This window comes from Tyto alba, unplaced genomic scaffold (assembly GCF_018691265.1).
Source record: "Tyto alba isolate M040663 unplaced genomic scaffold, T.alba_DEE_v4.0 Super-Scaffold_2, whole genome shotgun sequence".
NCBI lineage: Eukaryota > Metazoa > Chordata > Aves > Strigiformes > Tytonidae > Tyto > Tyto alba.
This window is the reverse complement of record NW_024881282.1, coordinates 65,579,549-65,599,420: the sequence shown is the minus strand read 5'-3', so window position 1 is coordinate 65,599,420 and position 19,872 is coordinate 65,579,549. Positions and strand designations below refer to the sequence as shown.

General features: G+C 36.3%; 1 protein-coding gene across 20 annotated transcripts in view; it reads left to right on the top strand.

The window, feature by feature from the left end:
* CADPS2 (calcium dependent secretion activator 2) overlaps window positions 1–19,872 on the top strand; it is a 316,654-nt gene that overhangs the window by 213,115 nt on the left and 83,667 nt on the right. For all 20 annotated transcript variants that reach the window (XM_042792988.1, XM_042792986.1, XM_042792978.1 and 17 more), the window contains 3 exons: window positions 1,949–2,136; window positions 14,103–14,204; window positions 19,683–19,746. In XM_042792988.1, the coding sequence (XP_042648922.1) occupies window positions 1,949–2,136; window positions 14,103–14,204; window positions 19,683–19,746 (354 nt within the window). The remainder of the gene's footprint in view (window positions 1–1,948; window positions 2,137–14,102; window positions 14,205–19,682; window positions 19,747–19,872) is intronic.

Here is a 19,872-nt window from a genome sequence, read left to right as displayed (position 1 = left end):
CAATAATATAATAAAAAATATGCAGTTAATTGTGGCATACAGTTGTTATATGTTTGTGAGATATATGCATGGTATGGGATTGAACAAAGTCAGGGAAGGCACATATTTATATGAAAATGACCACACTAACACAGATCTCTTACAGAGACTGAAGTTCAAGTAATGAGTTCTTTAAAAATTTATAATTTTGTCACAATTTTCTCCTATGAGAATATACAGAAATTTTAATAATTATTTCCTTTTTTAGTGCTAGGCATTGACATGCAGCATTTTGTCATGTTTTCCATAAAAATGTAGAGAGAGATCTCTGACAGTGACGACATACTTACTGGCAGAATAGCAATCACAGTAACCACTGTTTATTATATCTAGGGCTAGGATACATATTATTACAGAAATTCAGTTAAAATATATTTTCTTTCTTCTTTCAATGAAATACCGTATTTTCTAACAAACACTGTGTAAACTGCATGAGCCATTGCAACGTGACTGGATATTAGTTTAAAATACTGAGTACTGTTCTGAGTGCTGTAATAAAGCTAAGTGTTCTCTAGAAACAGCTGAAGCTTTTTAAAGGTAGTGGAAACATTGACTTCAAATAAATTAATCAGAAGCAAACAAATTTGTGAAATAACTGAGGTGTTCTTGTTCACAAATACTATGTTACATTCAAGAGTTGAGGGAGAATATAAAATTTAAATTCCTGCCTCATGTAAGTCTTCTAGTAAAGTTAAACATAGATGATTTAAACTTGTTGTGAATATATTTTTAAGTATTGTTTAATAGTATTTTTGCTGATATTTTCTATAAATATTAAACATCTGAGCTTGCAGAAGTATTCACAAGCAATAGGGAAATATTGGTCTTCAGATACTAAACCGATGTTATAAATTCATGACCTGAAAAATCATTTTCCTTATCCAGGTTATTTATATATTTGATTTCAGGTGTTCCTCAAGCACCCCTAACCATTTAGCAGGGATGATAGGAGGGAAATACCACAGTTAAGAACAAAGCAAAATGCTTATTTAGAACACCTGTGCAGTAGCAGTGGTTTACAGAAATTTATGGTTTCCTCTCTGCTGTTTTTTTGGAAGCTCACTGTGCTATTTTTTTATTTCATATTGGGAGGCAAGGCAATCAAGGCTCTTCAGTTTTACATTTCTACACCAAGAATCAGAGTTTTTTTTCTACACTCTAGATTCACTCAAGAACTTCTCCTGTGGTGGGAAGGAGTCTGTACTTTTTTTGTGTCTGTGTCAGGGTCATGCCATTCTGACCTCATCAAGACTCTGCTCAAGGAAGCTCTCAGTATGCCCCAGAATATCTAATTATTATTTAAGGTCAAATCATACACATCTTACTCAGACAGCTTTTAAGAACTACCTAGCTTTGTATCTCTTTACTAGCAAAAGTTGTTAAAAAGCTGTTAAAAGTGCATGCATGTTACATAAGAAATAAGGTAAATGGTCAAGTTTTGGTTTTCTCGCATTAAAGTTGCAGCCACTGGGAACTGATGATCCTGAAACTGTGTCTTAATGTCCATGTTGATGTCCCTCAGAATTACCCAAATGTTCTCTCATAGCTTACAATTAATTATTTTAACAAAATTAATTATTTAAACGTGTTAGCTGATATTAACTTTTAATATAATTGAATCTGTACCAGGCTTTGGGTATATTAGCATGTTTTTATAAGCTGTCTATTTCATAGTAGTGGTAACTAAGAGCTGCAAATAGTTTCCTGATATTTACCCTTTCAGCAAGAGGGCTGTTGTTGGATCTATCTTCCAGTGCCATCAGCATTAGTCAGATATAAATCATTCTAGTATAAAAAGTTTATGTAATCCACATAAAAATATATGCTTTGGTTCTTTGTTTGATTTTAAAGCTGTGACTGGGAAAAGAAATCTCAAAAAGTTGTGGGGTCTTTTGCCTTTCTCTTTCAGGGTTGGTTTAGCCCAGGTCAAGTCTTCGTATTAGACGAATACTGTGCTCGCTACGGAGTGAGAGGCTGTCACCGCCATCTCTGCTATCTCAATGAATTGATTGAACATTCAGAAAATGGTTCTGTCATTGATCCAACCTTGCTCCACTACAGTTTTGCATTTTGTGCTTCTCATGTTCATGGTAACAGGTAATTAATGGTATATTTTTTAATTCATAGCCTTAAGAGGAAGCAGAAGTATTTATAGGCTCTTGCATTCACAAGGTAGGGAAGTTGCACATGACATAAATCAGTTCATGAAAGTTTCTTCAGGGATATTGGAGGTTCTATACAGATTATTATTAAGAAAATAATAATCTCCATTCAGTTTGTACTGTCTTAATGCAGTGTGTTTTCTTGGACATTGTATAGAAAAGCTGATTCAAAGCTAAAAGACATCATCCTGTTAAAAAGGTAGTCTTCTGCATTCTGCATTTATGTTGTGTTAGTGATTGATGTTTCCAGTGGACATTTTGAACAATTTTGCAGTTTAAGGGAAGTTTTGGCTCTTTTTCTACAGTCTGTAACTTGGCAGCTAATCATACTATACTGATTTCTGGCTGTGCTACCACAGGGAAAATAACATATATTGAGAAAGTGGTGTGACCTCCAGCCAGGAAGAGCTAGGACACTTCTGGAATTCTTTCCACTAAAGAGTTAGGCTGCTTCAGGAGCTGTTGGTCACAGTAATGCTCTTAGGATTATGTCTTCCTTCCACTTGCAAGTAAAAGACTTGGAAAAAAATAAGTTGTTGATTTGCTTTGCTAAGCACTTTCTTGAAAAGAAGCTTTTGCTTCATCTATGTCTTATTCCAAATTGTGAGGAAACTAGCTCTGCTGTTGAACAGCAGGTATTGGAGATAGGATCATTGGATAGCTTAGGTTGGAAGGGACCTCAGAAGGTGTCTAGACCAACCTCCTGCTCGAAGCAGTCAGTTGTGAGGTCAGACCAGGTTGCTCAGGGCTTTATCCAGTCAGGTCTTTACCCCATTTGAACATGTTTTATTTCAGTGTAGCTGTATCTGTGTCTCTTATCAACCTCCCAGTAGCATCTGAGGGCCTGTCATTCAGTCCCTCCAGACACCACCTATTCTCCAGGCTGACCAAACCCAGGTCCCTCAGCCTCTTCTCAGAGCAAGTGCTCTGGCCTCTGACTGTCACGGTGGCCACTCACTGAACTTGCTTCAGTTTATCCATGTCTTCCTTGTACTAGAGTGGGGAGTGGAACAGGCAATCTATCAAATTATAAGACAAAGTGCATTTATACCCTACTGTGCACACTAGATTTGTAGAATGCTGTAGCAAATATGTTCAAAAAGTTAAAAAATAACAAGGAGAAACCCAATAGATCTCCCCCTCTCAACTCACCAGTCCTGACACTAGGGGAAAACCTACTTACAGTCCCAAAAAGCAATTACTGTTATGCTGTCTGTAAATCCCGAAAACTGAATCCCCACAGGGATCAGAAGAGAGAGAGGTTTCCTTCCCAACACGTATGCTTATGTTGCCTTACGACCAGTCAGTCACAGAAGCTGTTTTACTTGTCCTCAAGCCAGTGAAGAAGAGACAGTCCTTAAAAAGGATATTGTTTCCTTCATTGGCTCAGGCAAAGCCTCATCTGTGGAACAGGAGCTGGGCATTTGTGACCTGACTGATTTGGTAGTGGGAGATTAATGTTATGCAATCCTTGATAATAATATCTAAAGTTAAAATGTTTTTGAATTTGCCTGAAATACTCTCAAGAATCTTAACATTCATATGGGTAAATTAGGAGATTTTCTGGCTTTTACTTGATAACCTATTCTCTGTAAAAGCATACTTCTTTTGTCAGTTCCTGAAGAACCCGACACATTCGTATTTCCTATTGAGTCTAAGTCTTTGTTATTTCTAGCCTTTTTATTACTGTTTTCAACCTAACAAGACAAATACACAGTGATAATTGCTCAAACTTATTTCAAGAATTCAAAGGAAAGGTATATACATTCCTTTTTATTTCATAATTTAAGTGAAGGACAGCAGTGCGTGCAGTGCATGAAAATATCTCAGGGAGCACATCATTTACACAGTGGTAAGCACTCTGTTTGTATTCTGTCTATTCCTTCTGTACAGATATTCTCTGAATAGAATTATGAGTGTTTTAGGAATAAAAGAAGTGTTGAACAGAGAGGGTCTGACTAGAACTGAGATATTGTAAAAAAAGAAGAAAAAAGAAGCATGAAGAAAGAAGAAAAGTAAGTCAAGGACAGAAGCAGTCACACTCACTGAGGATGACAGACACACATATACGCACATAATACATCCACTCATTCATCTGCCGCAGCACTAAGAAATAGTAAAAGGGAAAAAAAGAATTTCACAGACAATGCATGACAGGCCAAAGTTCTAGGCTGATCCCTGGCGTTATACATCTTAGTTTTGTAAGTCACACTGAGAATTAGAAAGACCACAGAACAAAGACAAAGAGCTTTATACTCTGGGCATGATGTATTCAATTTATATTTCACCTTTGCTTCACAGAGGGATCTTAGACCTTCCACTAGCCTGAGAAAGATCATCAAAAATGATCTTGAAGTCAGGTGATGGAGGAGCATATAGAAATGCAGCCATATCTGTAGTTCAAATTATCAATTTCCTTTAGGCCTGAATTTTAGAGTAGCAGGCAATCTAGTGACATCAGTCAAATGATCAGATAAAGGTGTCACTCACCTTCATTTCTGGTAGTCTGTTGAGGAGAAACTCAAGTACAAATCAGGGCAAATCTGCAAAATATACTGGGGCCATACCAGGACATATTCTGAGCACATCAGTGACTACATCCGATTTGCTAAATAATACTGGTAAGGAAGCAGTCTTATGCAATGGACCCCAATGGTCCATTAGTCATAGGCACACTCTCAGATCCTGAGCATGGTTGTGGGATTGCTTGTACTGAATACTGCTCCCAGTAAACACCATGAGTAAGGCTAAATCAGCTATCGCTCTTTCCACCCTTCATACGTCTCCAGAACTCTTCCAGCAAAATTTTAACCCTCTGGTATCCCCAATGCTCTTTTGCTGCACCCTAAGACTTGAAATTGTGAACTCTGTTTCATGCTGCACGCTATGCAGGCTGTAGTACAATAGCCATGGTTTTATTTCAAAACACGTGGAATAAATGCATAAAAGTAAGTTGTTGTCCTAGAGTTTTAGGGACATTGAGAAGGATGGAGGAGACCTGAGCTGAGCTCTGGTGTAGGCTGTATGCAGCAGACCTTGCCACCTGGTCTGACAATGAGACAACAGTCCCCAACTGTTTTCTTTCCTGAGACGAAGATACAGGTAACAAGTTCTGACAGAGTTATCAAGCATATCAGTTCTTAGTGTGTCTCTTATGCCAATGTTGTTGGTTTGGGGACAGAAATGTTTTATTCAAGATCAAACACAATTAGCTGAGTCCTAGACTGAGGAATTCAAGCCTCATTCATGCCTTTCCTTTCCTGCTGGGAAGAGCATTATGACTGGGCTAACAAACCGCTTATGTACAAAAGGTATTTCTGCATTTGTGGATGACATTCTTCAGACATTTTCTTCCCACATAGCCAAAAAGCAAAATATGTTAGTAAAAGAATAGTGTTGCTGAGTGTTTAAACAAAAACACATCCTTGTTTCTGAATCAACTGATTCCTTTTTCTCCAGTAAATAAAATCAACTTCCATTGGCTGTGCTTCTGGTGCTGTGTAACTTTACAATACCATCACCTTTGGCTCCTCTTCACAATGTTTTTTCTTCTGAAATGTTCCTCTATATGGTCCCCATCAAAATCATCAGTTCACAAGTGAACTTTTTGCACTGCAGTTATGCATACACTTGTGTATCTCTGATGAAAGTGAAATGGGCAGAACAAGGAACTATAGGATGTTCCTGAATGCTGACATTTCAGTCTAAACAGACCAGGTAGGAGCTATTGTTTTCTTCCCCACCACGTTCACTTTTGCCTACTTTTCATGCTGTGACTTCTATTCAGTCCCTCTTGTCTGAAATGGATGCTGGTGGGTATCACATGAAGTGTAAAGTGACTTCTTTCCACCTGCTGAGTTACAGACTGAATTGAAAAATTCAAAATTCAAGCATATTCCCTGGTTATACCTTTTTCTATTCAGAAAGAAAACTGATTTATTGGAAGTTCATATATGAGAAGTGAAGGTGAAAGTAATGCTACAAAAATCAGTTTATAACCAAAGATAAATAGTTTATTTCTGCCTTCATTCTGAAATCTTCAGCACGTGTGTGTTTGCATAGAAGAACAGTCATATTGAGTCAGGGTTCTTCTAAGCCAGTCAGTCATCTGTCTCCAGCACTGACTTGCTTGGAGTAAGAGAAGGGCAAGCATATGAAATATTTCTTCTTAGTGCTCTTTCAGTCTGCAACTCTTTGCAGCTCAGAATATGCCTGTTCAGTAACCCGGAGTGAGTGTCTGTTCCAGGTACTTATCCATTGCACCCCTCAACCTGTGTAAGCCCTTTGCACTCTCAACACCTTTGGCAGCAAGTTCCAGAACTCAGCCTCCTCTTGCTTGAAGAACTCTTGCTTTGAACTTGACTCCTACACATCTCATTTCATTCTCTGTTGCTATTGGAAGAGACATAGGAGAGACAAAAAAAAAATAAAAAAATCCTTCTCTGTTGTCTCTTTGCTATTTAAGATTCAAGAAGTATGAATGAACCATGCACTGATTACACTAGATGGATGTTTTCTGCTAATTCCTTATCCTTTTCTGGTAATTCCCAATGCTGATTTGCTTCTTTGACAGCTTCTGGACAGGGATGATTTCATGGAATTATCCATCATAGCACCGAGATCTCTGTCCTGAGTAGCAATTGATTTTCCCTTACATTTATCTACCTTGATCATTGTTTGCTTTGTTATTGCTACTAAATTTCATAAGGCCCTTCTGGAATTCCACACTATGCCACATAACTATCATTACAATTGCATTTACTATCACTTTGGTTCTTAGCTGTTTGCCAGGTCATTTATGAATACTGTAAAATAACACAGCACAGATCCCCGCAGAGCTCTGCTGGTAACTTACCTTCACTGCAGGAACTCACCATTTATCTCTACTCTTTTTTTTCTCACTGTAAATGTAAGGATATTCACTCTTACTCAGAAGCTGCTTAATTGCCTTAAAAGCTTTTGGTTAGGGACTCTGACCAAAAACTTTTGGTCATCCAGTTACATCGTATCAGTCAGGTCACACTCACCTACCAGGTTTTGATCCCTTTAGAGAACTTCAAGAAGATCAGAAGGTAATATTTCTCTGCCTTATGGCTTCAAAGACATACAGACTTTTTCACAATAGATAATATTTACCCAATTTTATTTTATTTTATCCTTAAATATCCTTATATTATAGTTCCTTCTCATTTTCTGGGATGTACATAAAGCTTACTGGCCTGTGGTTCCCCCTACCTCCCCTGGAGACTTAAACTGATCTCACATTCTTTACCTCCCATTCCTCAGTAGGAAGGTAGTTCTTAGTGAAAATTTTCACACAATCACAGGCAATTCAGTTCTGGCCCTGGCCACTTGCTGCTGTTCATTTTTCTAATTTGTTCCATTTTCTTATTTGTTTCAATTTTGGACAGATTCTGTGCTGCAAGGAAAGATTTTTTTTTGCTGTGAACAGCGATGGATTCCAGCATATGAGTCTTCTTAATTTCCTTCATAATAAACACCAGTGCAAAGAAGTCATTTCATATCCCTGCAATAGCCTTGCCCTCTCTGAGAGCTCCTTTTAGATCCTTGCCATCATTTGGCACTGTAGACTCTCTGATAGGCTTCTTGCTCCTGTTAAGCTTGGAGGAAATATCTTAAAGTGGAGTAAAACAACACATAAGAGAAATGAAACTATGGAAACTTCTAAGAGTGCTATGCATTCATATATTTCTTTTCATTTTTCAATGTTTTGTGATAAGAACCATTTATTGCAATTTCACACTTTATGTCAAGTGATAAAAGAATGTTCAGAGAAATCATCCCTTTCAAATCTGGGAAAAGGAACTTTGTAAAAATAAGGAAAATAATATCATTACATTGTTCTGTCTCTTCTAATCATTTTTGTGTACCTTCTGAATATATCTTCTCTTCTGTCTAAATTAACTCTAGAGTTATAGTAAGGTTGTCTGTATCTTGCTGGTTTCTCCTACATTTTATACCTTTCATAAACAGTATCTAATAAGATTTAATCTAAAATTTCAGAACTTGTCAGTAGTTTCACCATTTACTGGCACGTGTTCATCATCTGACATGTAAGATTTTGTCCAGTTGATCTCTTTCCAGAAGTATTATTTTTTTATATGTATAATTTTGCATATAAAAATATTTTCATAGCATGTGGACTTATTGTTAACTGGTTTTCCCATGAAACCATTGTTAGCAGGATTTTGTAGAATCTTTCTGTTTTAAGCAGTTGAAACTGCTTACTCTTTCTGCTGTGCTTCTTATTCACTCTCAACCCCACATGCTCTGTCTATGTTGTAAGGGTAGCAAATGCAAGGTCTTCTTTCACTGATTTTTACTGGCAATTGGGCCTTTTGCTTTAATCTTAGATCTGTTCCATTGCTGTCCAACAGCTGGAGGAAGGAGCCTGAGATCCCTTACAGTGTGGGTCTTCAAGGAAGTGTGTTACATCAGAAGTTATGTTCCATCAGTCTACCAACATCATATATAAATTCTCTCTCATGTTTGATGCAGCTTCTAAAGACTCAACAAGAGTCTTTTGGTTTTGTAATTTGTCTCATTTTTCTATCAGTCCTCTATAATGGAAATGGTGAGAGTGGGTTTCTCATACTCAAAAGCATGTTTTTATTCAGAAGTCATTTCTTATCAGTCACATTTTCCCCAGAAAAACAGAATAGGAAAATATATCTTTTATGTTTAATATAGTATATGAGTTTGTGCTTCTAGATGAGAAGCATTGTTCTCTCAAAACTGGAAAAGCTAGTTGATCCTTGGACGTTTATATCCCTTTTCTTCAAGTGAATGTAATCTTCCCCTTTTCTGAGGCTCACTAGGAAATGCTGAGAATAGAATTTTTTCATTAGGTCTTTCAGTATTACCCTGTGCCAGGTGTCTTGCATCATCCAGTTCATCCTTCATTTTTGGAAGCTGATTATCTCCAAGGTATATGGAGCACAGAGGAAGGTAAACTTTCTTTAATTTAATCTGTATTATCCTTTTTAAGTGGTTCACTTATGAACATCGTACCCCCAAGCCTCCAATGTGAAACCTTTCTAAATAGTTACTTTTGGGGTTTTTTTAATTAATGGTGTTCAATTAGTGACAGAGCTTTCTATACATTACTGTTGTAAATAGCCAAAAGAAACTTATAAGTAGAATTCTCCTTTAAAGCTAGAAGCAAATTTTTTTACCCTGTTGCAGGTATCAAGCGAAGCCATGTTGACCTCACATTTGTTTTAAGGAGTGATACTGTCCTGTGTTGGAAAATGCTAAGAATTATAATAGTTATTAAAAAATGTGTCCTCACTACATTATTAAAAGAGGCACATTTTTCAACGTATCAAAACAAATCTGCTTCTGAAAAGCCTCAGAGAAATTGTCAGTAGAAAATTAATCACAATTCACACATTATTAAGAAACATTAGAACAAAATTCTGGATATTTAATGTGATAGATGCCATCTTGGGCAATGAAGGAATAGCTACTGCTATTACATACTCTCGCTTTCCCTAAACATTATACATTGTTTTGTCATTACTTTCAATTGATTAATGCATATACATACCCTTATACTTTGGATAAAATTATATTATATTAGTACATGCTTAGCTTTTCAGTAGAAGGGTATTAATGAATCCCACCTAAAATATGATTTCGTAAAGGTTCATTAAAATTAACCTGATTTATCGTCTTAATCTGTTTTAGTGGCCTTCAGAATTGGTCTTTTTCATTCACTTGTAAAAAAGAGGGTATGACCTGTAAGCAGATGTAGGATCAGCCTGAGAAATGCATACAGCAGAAGGCTCTATTGTGCCATTTTTTTTTGTCAGAATGTTTGGAGAATAGTTAATATAAACAACAAAATGTTCGCTCTTCAAGTGCCTGCTGGTTAAAACAATGTTTAAATGCCACGTGATAATTTGCTCTCTTAATTTTCTGTTAATATAAAGACGTCTTCTCTGCCTGCTTCTAAGCTGATAATGTATTATTTTTCTTAGATTTGTCTAACATAAACAATGGACTTTACAAAAGCCTTAATTAATACAATTGAGTTTTAATGGAAAATTTGGGTATTAAAGTCTTTGTATATTAAAGTCCTATAAATAGATTTTTAAAAATCTCTACATCAAAATTCTAAACAATTTAATCTTCAGTTTACTAAGAAACAAGAAGTCAAACTTTCAGCTTGCTAATTTGAAAATTGTCACTGTTCTTTCATTTTATTGTGCATCCTGCTGAATTTAAAAACAAGTGCTCTTAGAAAGCACTGAAGTCTTCTAAAACAATTTGTTTCTAGGAGCCAAGATGACATTTAAGTTTTGTTTTTGTTTTTCCTACACCCTTGAAATGTAGTTTATTATATAAATGTCTTGAAGTAAGAACTTAGCTGAAGTATTTTTCTTGTGTTTTATTTTTCATCAAAATTTCTTGTCTTTCTCAGGCAGATTCTTTTGGTCATCCTTACTGTTCTCATCTAGGTGTGTGTGTATATGTTAGAATATCAACCAGTGCATTGCTCTCCTCATAGTCTTTTTTTTTCACGTCAGACCAAAGTGATGGTCTTTGTTTTTAATGAGGAAAGCTCATTGAAAATACTTCAAACATTTTTTAAAATATGCAAAAAGCACCAGCATCAATGATATTCCAGAGAAAATAGTAAGTCAGTCACGTTCACTTAGTATTTTGCAAGGCTGTCTCAACAAAGCAGTCTTGCTTAAGGTAACAATTCACTCTCAGAGAGGCCACTAGGAGAAGCTGTTTCCAAAGTTGAGGGCTGGAAACGATCTACAGTCAACCATATCCATCGTATTTAATATCCATTGGAACTGAAACACCATTTTTGTCTCACATACCATAGCTATTCACAGACTCTTAATCATACAATTCATCAAGTGACCTTTGCAAATTATTACATGTTTTAAGACCTCTAGACATCAAAATATTTCTACAGGGTACTCCAAGACTTAAAATATTATATCAAGTGAGAAAAAGCAGTCCATTACCAGAGGAAAACCTAAATCCACCACCTAATCAGTCAGCTTCCCTAGAGTAACTGCCATCATGACAGCAATCTTGCAAGACTGTAACAGTAAAAGTTCCTTTAAAAATTCTGGTCAACCTCTTTGTTTGGTGTCATTATTTAAGTGTCTTATGGTTGAACAGCTGCTTCCCACTTGAATTTACTAGCTCTAGTTCATGAGGTGTTTATTTCAAATCTCTTTTGATACTTAAGTCTGAGTGAATTAAACTATTTGAGATGTGACCAGAGACAACATTACATCTGTGCCAGTTAGACTGTGATCTAAGCAGACAAGACAGGCCAATCCAAATCCAATTGACAGAGTTCTCAAAATATGGAAAACTAACATAAGTGAGAAGATAAGGCTACTCAGGTTTTGAGTGTTCACGGCTTCGCCTCATTCTCTAATCCCAAAAGCAGTTGTGAAGAATAAGGAGGAAAAGAACGTGGAGGAAAGGAAAATTCACTCTCCCTTTACCGTCTTGAGAAGATAAAGTTAAAATGAAAACTCTTCTTAAGACAGTCCATCACTTTTTTGGGCTGAGTTCTTGAAAGAGAGTTCCCACACTGCAATAAGAAAGCTGAGTACTGGTTTTGAATTGAAAAAATCAAGTCCAAACCACTATCCATAACATTTGGGATAGTAGGAAAGGTGCATTTGTTGTTTTGAGTTGCAAAATAGTTCTTGCATAGTTTATGGATGACCTAAACTTTTGCAAACCAAATGACTGCTTGAGTCTGATTTTCTTGGCAGGTGCAGTAATTTGTAAATAAAAATAAGCAGCTCAAAATAGTATTATTTTATTTTATTCTGTTTTTCAAGTAATTAAATATCTAGAAGACAAAATGAGTGGGAATTTTGAAACTATTTATTTTTTCTGTCTCAGCTCCTCTCAGAGTCAGATTCTTTTTTCTGTGGATTCTTTTTTCTCAGTGGTAGATAGATATTCCCAAGAGTAGCAAAAAATGATCACCAGCACAATATGTGTTTCAGAACTGTGTTGCAAAAATGCGTTGTTATATTCTGCTTGTTGCAATAAGGCTAACAGGAAGAAACACAGTAATGATTCAGAGTTTGTGCTGTTTTCTAAAAGCATGTTTTCAAGAGACAAGATTTTCAGTGCTATAGATGGTACATTTTTCTAACACCTTTTTGTGTACTCTCTTTTTCTTCTGGGACATTGGCTTCTATGCAAACATCCACTGAATATATATTTAACAGTTCTGAAAATTTTAGGTGTTGTCAACAAGGTTCTTTATGACAACAAACTCAGTGAAGTGACAGGTCCCTGGTACGTAGTGATCCTATCCTTAGTGCAGGTTGACAGATATGACATCCTACTGGCTCACCTTTTTCACTTATTGTTATCTGGACCCCTAGGTCTTTTCTGTCATATATATGACATGCCTCAGTGAGGCTTAATATGACAGAACTGTTTGCTTTATCACTCCAGAGCACGATCTCTCCTGACAATGAAATCAGACAGTGCAATTTACTTAAATTTGAGCCCATTCCATCTGTCAGAAGGCTGAGGTAAAGCATCCTGGCATCCATCAAAAGAGAAAAGATAAGTTATTTGCTCTTTCACATCAAATTTATACAACAGTATATTGATGTGCCTGGTTACTCATATCTTCACCATATCTGATTTTTATTGTTGTCTTCACAATAATTTAAGGAGTTCAGGCATTCTTTCCACCTTGACTTGACAGATCACAAATATAAGTGATTTCAAGGGTGAGAGAATTGTTTATGTCATAACCAGGTAGCAAGTTATCCCTCCTAGATATAAGTGTACTGCAGAAAGTTAAAGTAACATTTTAGCAAAAAGATGTTCATAGAATCATAGAATGATTCTTAGAACATACATGGAATGCTGTCTTTCTTTATGTCCTTTCACTACAATCTACTCAGTTCTAGAAACATTGAGATACAGTTTTGGAGGCTCTGGAGGAGGTACGGGGCAGATCTGCACTTGTTGTCAGGGTCATAAACTCAGGAGAGAAGCAGTAGCTCTTTTGTTACCCTGGAGCTGGAAGTTAATGGCGTTAACAGGAAATATTCAGATACTTCTTAAAGTATGTTGTATATTATGAAGTTGTGACTGCGTGGTAAAAATACCATTTGGGAAATATGTATTTAAATTTCTTTAATTTTGTCATTACTTTAATATAAATACATTAACAACACCTTTAGGCTAAAACTTTAGATTAAGTGTGTGCTTAACATATGCAATACAAAGGTTATTATTAATTATCAGGACTTCAATTTGATGTTAAAAAAAAATTCCAGTGCTTTTTTTTTCTAAAGACTATTTTTTTGTTGCATCCTTTATGCTATATTTATATGGATGTCTTGTTTACCTGCTGCTATTTGTCAATATGGGATGGGTGATCAAAAATCTATGCCCACTCTCAGCAAGGGATTTCCTAGGTGTTGCGTGCTCTGACTTTTCTCACTGTAGTTTGCCTCCCGCCTTTCAGCCATATTGTGCCTATGGGAAAATATTTGGAAGATTCAAGGAGTTGAAATTCAACAAGATCCGAGTAGGCCCCTCTATTGTGCTAATAGTACTAATTTTCTTGAGAAAGGATATTATATATCTTTGGGAATGATTTGGGAGAAATATATGCTACCTTGGGTTCATATGGGATCAGGTAGAAACTTCTAACTTGAATTTAAAATTTCAGCTCAAAAGTTACATTATTTGTCTAGTTGTCTGTTCACAAGTTACTGTTTGTCCTTCAAGGGAATAGGAAAGAGGAAAGGAGAGTTAGCACCCATATTAAATGAAATCTTTAAAAATAAAGATCACTGTTCAAAGAGGAATCAGCGTGAAGAGATATCAACAATTATTAAATATTTAATATTGCAGGCCAGATGGAATTGGAACAGTATCTGTTGAAGAGAAAGAAAGGTTTGAGGAAATTAAGGACAGACTTTCCTCCCTCTTAGAAAACCAAATAAGCCATTTCAGGTGAGTGTATAGTTTGTTCAATGAATATTAATTTTTTTTTTTGAAGAATTTTCTCATGGTGTCCAATTTTGGTCTTGAACAAGTGGAGTGAAGATAAAAGTCTAGCTGCAAAGAAATTTTGAATGTATTAAATGTGGAATAATTTATTTACACAAGTGATTGTGCTTAAAATTTATTTGTATATCATGTGAATTGTATTTTTCTATGGTAGAAAAGATTGTGCAAGAATTTGGGCCTGATTTTTCTTGATGCTTTTAAACTTTAAGCTTTCTACAACTCTGACTAAGACAATTGTCTGAATGAAAATGACTGAGCCATAGCAATTTCTGGTTTAGTACTGATCAGAAAAATGATATGAGTAGAGAACATCTTTGATAGATGGCAGCTAAAACTATTCTGTATATCTAATGTCATTTTCTTGGTTTCATGATATACTTACCTTTCCTAAGTCAGCGAAGGTCCATCATCCTCAATAAAGAGTTTGTCTTATGTAAGGACTGTCAATACCAGTAGAAGATGTTTAGGGAAGGAGTACAAGAAATGGAGCAAACTTGGGGTGATAGTTCCTTCTATTTTCTATCCACTGATGATTTATGAAAGTTAGAATAAAAATGGCAGGTAGACCACCAAATCTGTTAGTTTATCACCCTAAGACAACCTATCTGCCATTATTCTGTCAATCTAATCCTTTTTTAGAATGTATTTATAGACATTTTTTGTCTCTGTATGACCTTATGACAACTATTTCCACAGTTTAAATAATGCTGTATGAAACAGCTTTCTTTTGTTTGTCAGGGTTGGCTAAAAGTTTGTTGGATGCCCCTCTGGTTTGATGAGGTAAATACTAGTATTCACTGGTATCTGTCATGTTGATAACTAAGTTGACGGGCACTTTTTGAGCTTAGAGGATATAGCAGTCTTTACTTGAGACTTCATGTCTGTATTAAACTAAAGAGAGCTAGGATTCTCCTTGGAGGGTGTTCTTTTTTGGGGAAAAATGATGCTCCCTTCCTTTATTTGCTTTAAAGATTCTTCCCTGACACATTTCTTGTTTCCTGTCTTCCATGGGATTAAATAGCTCTTGCCAGAGAAGTGATACAGAGCAGCAAATGACAGAGTGCTTCCTACCCAGGCCTTGGAAAGGCAGGAGGAGAGTACTGACAAAGAACATCATCTGCAGGGGAAAGGAAAACTTGTTTCTGTGACAATCTTCTCATATTTGCTACAAAAAAAAAAAAAAAAAGAGGTACTGGTGCTGGGAGACCTCTGGCCTGTTTGGCCTGATTGGCATACTTATGACCATATCCTGTCAAGTTTATGGTAGAAACACAATCGCTGTAATTTCCAGTGAATGTAAATACTTTTACTCAAACACAATGATGAGGTCAGTGAGAATAGCCATGACGCAAAAAATATTGAAGCAACAGCAGCCTTCTGAATATATAGAGAGAGGAAAGAAGAGCGTTGGGTGAACAAGGGCATCTTCAGAATAATTATGTTCAGGCCTTCATGTGCATGAGACTAATTACAAAATGTATAATAATGTCTAAATAATTATGAGTTGGAACAAATAAAGGTAAAACCCATCATGTGTGCTTACCTACGCACTAGAGTATGTTGATGAGCTTGGGCCATGTCAGTGACCATAGGATCTTTCTGCCTCAGTATTGGTGGGTTTTGAGGGAATTCAAACAACATTAGAAGCTTCTCCTTGAGAGCAATTAAATGTGTCATTCAAAGATGAATGCCTCTGTCCTTCAGAGGACTCTCAGGTTTGCCTTAAAATCCTATTTAATCAAGATAGACAGACAGATTCTGCCAGGTGAAGAGCAATTGTTATATCTTTCTCTGAACAAATGTTAGAACTAAACAAAAAGTTAGATGGAATGTCTGGACTTAAATGAGGATACTGGCATAATACTGGTAGAAGGAAGAATAAGTAGTGCCCTGGAATCTGAATTTATAAAGCATATAGGGTCAAAATATAGGACATCCTGATAAAGAATTGGTATTAGACTTTTAAATAAAACCTTGACTCAAATAATGTAAAAAGATCACCTGTATCATTAATTAACAAAGAATAACCTTGACTGTGAGATTGCTTTCTTAAGAAAACATGGTATTGAACCACTCTATTTCAATCCATCAAAATTGTTGTGATAACTGTGAAATGCTCAATATTTTGAAAAATACACTCAGCAGTAAAGATTGATGCAAAGCAGGTACTGAGTTTCTCTGGTTTGGCCTTACTGTCCCTGAACACCCTGTATTCCTTGTCACCAGTCAGTCCCACCATCTCCCAGGCTGGCTGCCTGCTTCGGCTGTTCTTTCTGCTGTCGGTTTGAACATCCGTACTGTTCACGTGTGCCCTAGAATATTTAAGAGACTTTCATGTTCTTCTTGTTCAGATAGGGTTTACAGTTTTTAAATGACAGATTCTCTACAATGACCTCTTTATCTTCCTTATGGAGTCACATAGAGGGTTTTTTGTTTAGGTTTTTGGCCACTTTCTTTTTAATTGAGGCATACACTTGACTTTGGCTCATACTTTTTGAATTTTCCCTCAGGCTGCTTGTAGTTCTCTTGCTCTTTTGATTCCTCCTTTAAGGTTTTGGGTTTTGGTTTTTAAGTTCTTCATTTTTTCATGGTTACCATTCTTGAAATGGATGTACATGAAATACATGTACTGAATGTAAAGGTAGTGAATTTTTTTGGCCTGTTCTCTTTTGCTACATTATTAAATTTTATTGGTTTATGTTCGTTACTACAGAGCACCTCTCCTGCTCTGCACTTCTCAAACTATGTCCTGTTCATATTTGAGACCAAATCCAGAATGACATCTTTTCTTGTGGGTCCTAAATTATCTGTTGAAGGAAGCACTTCAAAACTGTGTCCCAAAATATTATCATTATATCTCATCCTAATGAGACATTGATCAAGTGTACATGTGTATAGCTGAAGTCTCTATTACTATTTGTCATCAATTTGCAGCTCTTCTAATCTCACTTAACATTTCCTAATCACTCATCATCCTAATTAAGGGGTCAGTGGTACAGACTTTCAAGGATCACCAGCGCTTTTTTTCTTCTGTAATATGTCAGAACTTTTTTAAGCTTTGCCCTTGCTCCATTTCTTATCATTGCATGCACTGGTCAGCTGTCATTGTTGACAGTTTAACTGAAGAGTGTATTTCTCTTCTTGTCTTTTCAGAGATGCACTGATCATTTCCTATGTCCACCTAGGTCACTAGGTCACACCTAGGTCAATAGGTAACACCCATCTGAAAAATATGCTCTCCCATGCCTGTCATCTAACCTGCAGCTTCCCATTTTAATACTCTCCTATCGCCTTTTTAATTTTAATTGCTATCAGCATGGCTTCATTATGATTAAGATGCAGTCAGCCCATCCTGTGCTGGTGGCTCTCATCTAAAGTATTTCCCAGTTCTTAAGGTACTTAAACCTTTCCTCTCTGTCATCTTAGATACCCACTGAGACTTCAGATTTCTGCCTGCCTCTCAGACACCAAATGTGGAAGAGGCAGTATTTCAGAGAAAGCTGCCATGAGGGTCTTGGACTTTAACCTCTTGCCCGGCTCTGTGAATTTTATTTCTGGAGTATTCCTCCTACATTTCTGTACGTTGATGGTCTACTGTAGACCATAAATGCTGCTTCTTCTCTATTTGCCACTAGGCAACTTATGAAAACACCTCCTGATGTCCACTGCCTTTGTACCCAGCAACTAACTTACTGCTTGGTCCTCTTGGATGACACAGACCCCATTGTCCATATGTCTAATAATTGAATTGACTACTGTCACCATCTATGTCTCCCTCTCTTTAAAGATCCCCTCAGCTGTGGGAACATCCTTGCCATAGACAAACAGTGTGAAATTGGCTGCCATGAGGATTTTATCCAGGAGACTGAATTTCTCCTTGCCAGCGAGATGCTGCTTCCCTGCCTCCTCAGCAGCACAGAGGCTGTAACACTGGAGACAGGACTGCTCAGTGTCCCTTTAGGCCTCTACTGTGAACATTTCCTCTTTTTTAAGCTGCTTATCTCTAGAAAACAACTCTTCTCTGTCAGAATCTCCTTGCACCAATTGCACACATAAGCTTGTTGCCCATGTTATACTCATACATATTGTCTCTGCAATAAACTGAGTAACCACTATTCTACTGTGGGACTTCTGTCTGCATAATGAACGTAAATTGGTTCGGTTTTGGAAGCTTGTTATGTTATTTACATTGCAGAATATGCCTGGAAGGAAGTCTTTGGTTTGAAATACTAGGTATAATCAAGAAATGTGTGACATTTATTCAAAAACTACCATTAGAAGTTGATAGGAATCAACAGTGGGAAAGACAAGTCAAGGATTCTGGAAATATATTGCAAAGGGAGGAGGAGACAAAACACCTAAAGTTGTGTTCTGTTTTACGATGACTTAATGCCTAAGGGTCATTAAATCTGCTTTGCTAATTTGTTAACCTGTCCTCAAAAATTGTTAGCGCTACAGTAAGAAAGAAACAAAATGAGGCAAAGCAAATACTGGAATTTTCACTGCAGAAAATCCTTTTTTGACCTCATATACAGGGCTTTATTTTGGCTAACCAAAATGTATATCTAAAATTCACTTGTCTGAATCCTTTTATCATTAGAAAAATTTTACTATTGGAAAACATTAGAATATGAGGCTACCATTCTTGGTGAGTAATAATAAGAAAAAAATAATCTCAGCAAAGTAAAAAATCCTTTTTCCAGTTGGGGATATCCTATCAAGATTTTATAGATGGGATTAAGAGAGGCTACAGTTACCTGAGCATTGTAGTCTCATTGAGCTGATATACTGGATAATTCAGTAGACAAAAATGAAAAACAAATCTATGAATGGGATTGCTTTTTAATTTACATAATTTTAGAAGTATTGAGACAGAAGTGGGTATGGTTTAAGTTGTATATGATAAAATGCTTTTCCAAGCTATTTATAATAGGAAAAACTATAGAATATATGCAGGCATTTTCATTCCCAAATAGATGATATTTTATCCTTACCTTAATCCAATATTAACACAAGATGTAATATGCAGAGTGTTACTTCACATCTCCAGTAGCTGTCATGACCACATGAGAAATAGTACCTCTTTCCAGGAAGATGGCAATTAAGTTCATCAGAGACCATTAAATATCCTTCGTAGTTGAGAAAGTAGAAGTGATATTTTTTGGCTTCTGTATTTTTTCTGTATTTAGGTCTGAGCTGCTGGAGGGCTGATATTGCTGTACTATGTATATGCTCCATGGTGGACTACTGAAGAGGGCTTCTGCTTTCATTTGTACTTCATGTATGGGACCCTTCTGCTAACATAATTTAATACAAGTTGTGTACAGTTACATCTCAAAGTAAATTTAAGTACTATAAGTCTGATCATTTTCTCTTTCGCTTTTTTCTTTTTTTTTTCTTTTTTTTTTTTCACTTTTTAAGATACTGTTTCCCTTTTGGACGTCCTGAAGGAGCTTTAAAAGCCACACTTTCATTACTTGAAAGGGTAAGTTTGAGAACACATTTTAGATTCTGCTTGAGTACTAAGCCTACATTTTTCTTTTGCCTTCAGGCTGCTGAAAGTAAACTCAGGTCTTTTCAGTTATTTTACTACAGGTTTTAATTATTCACG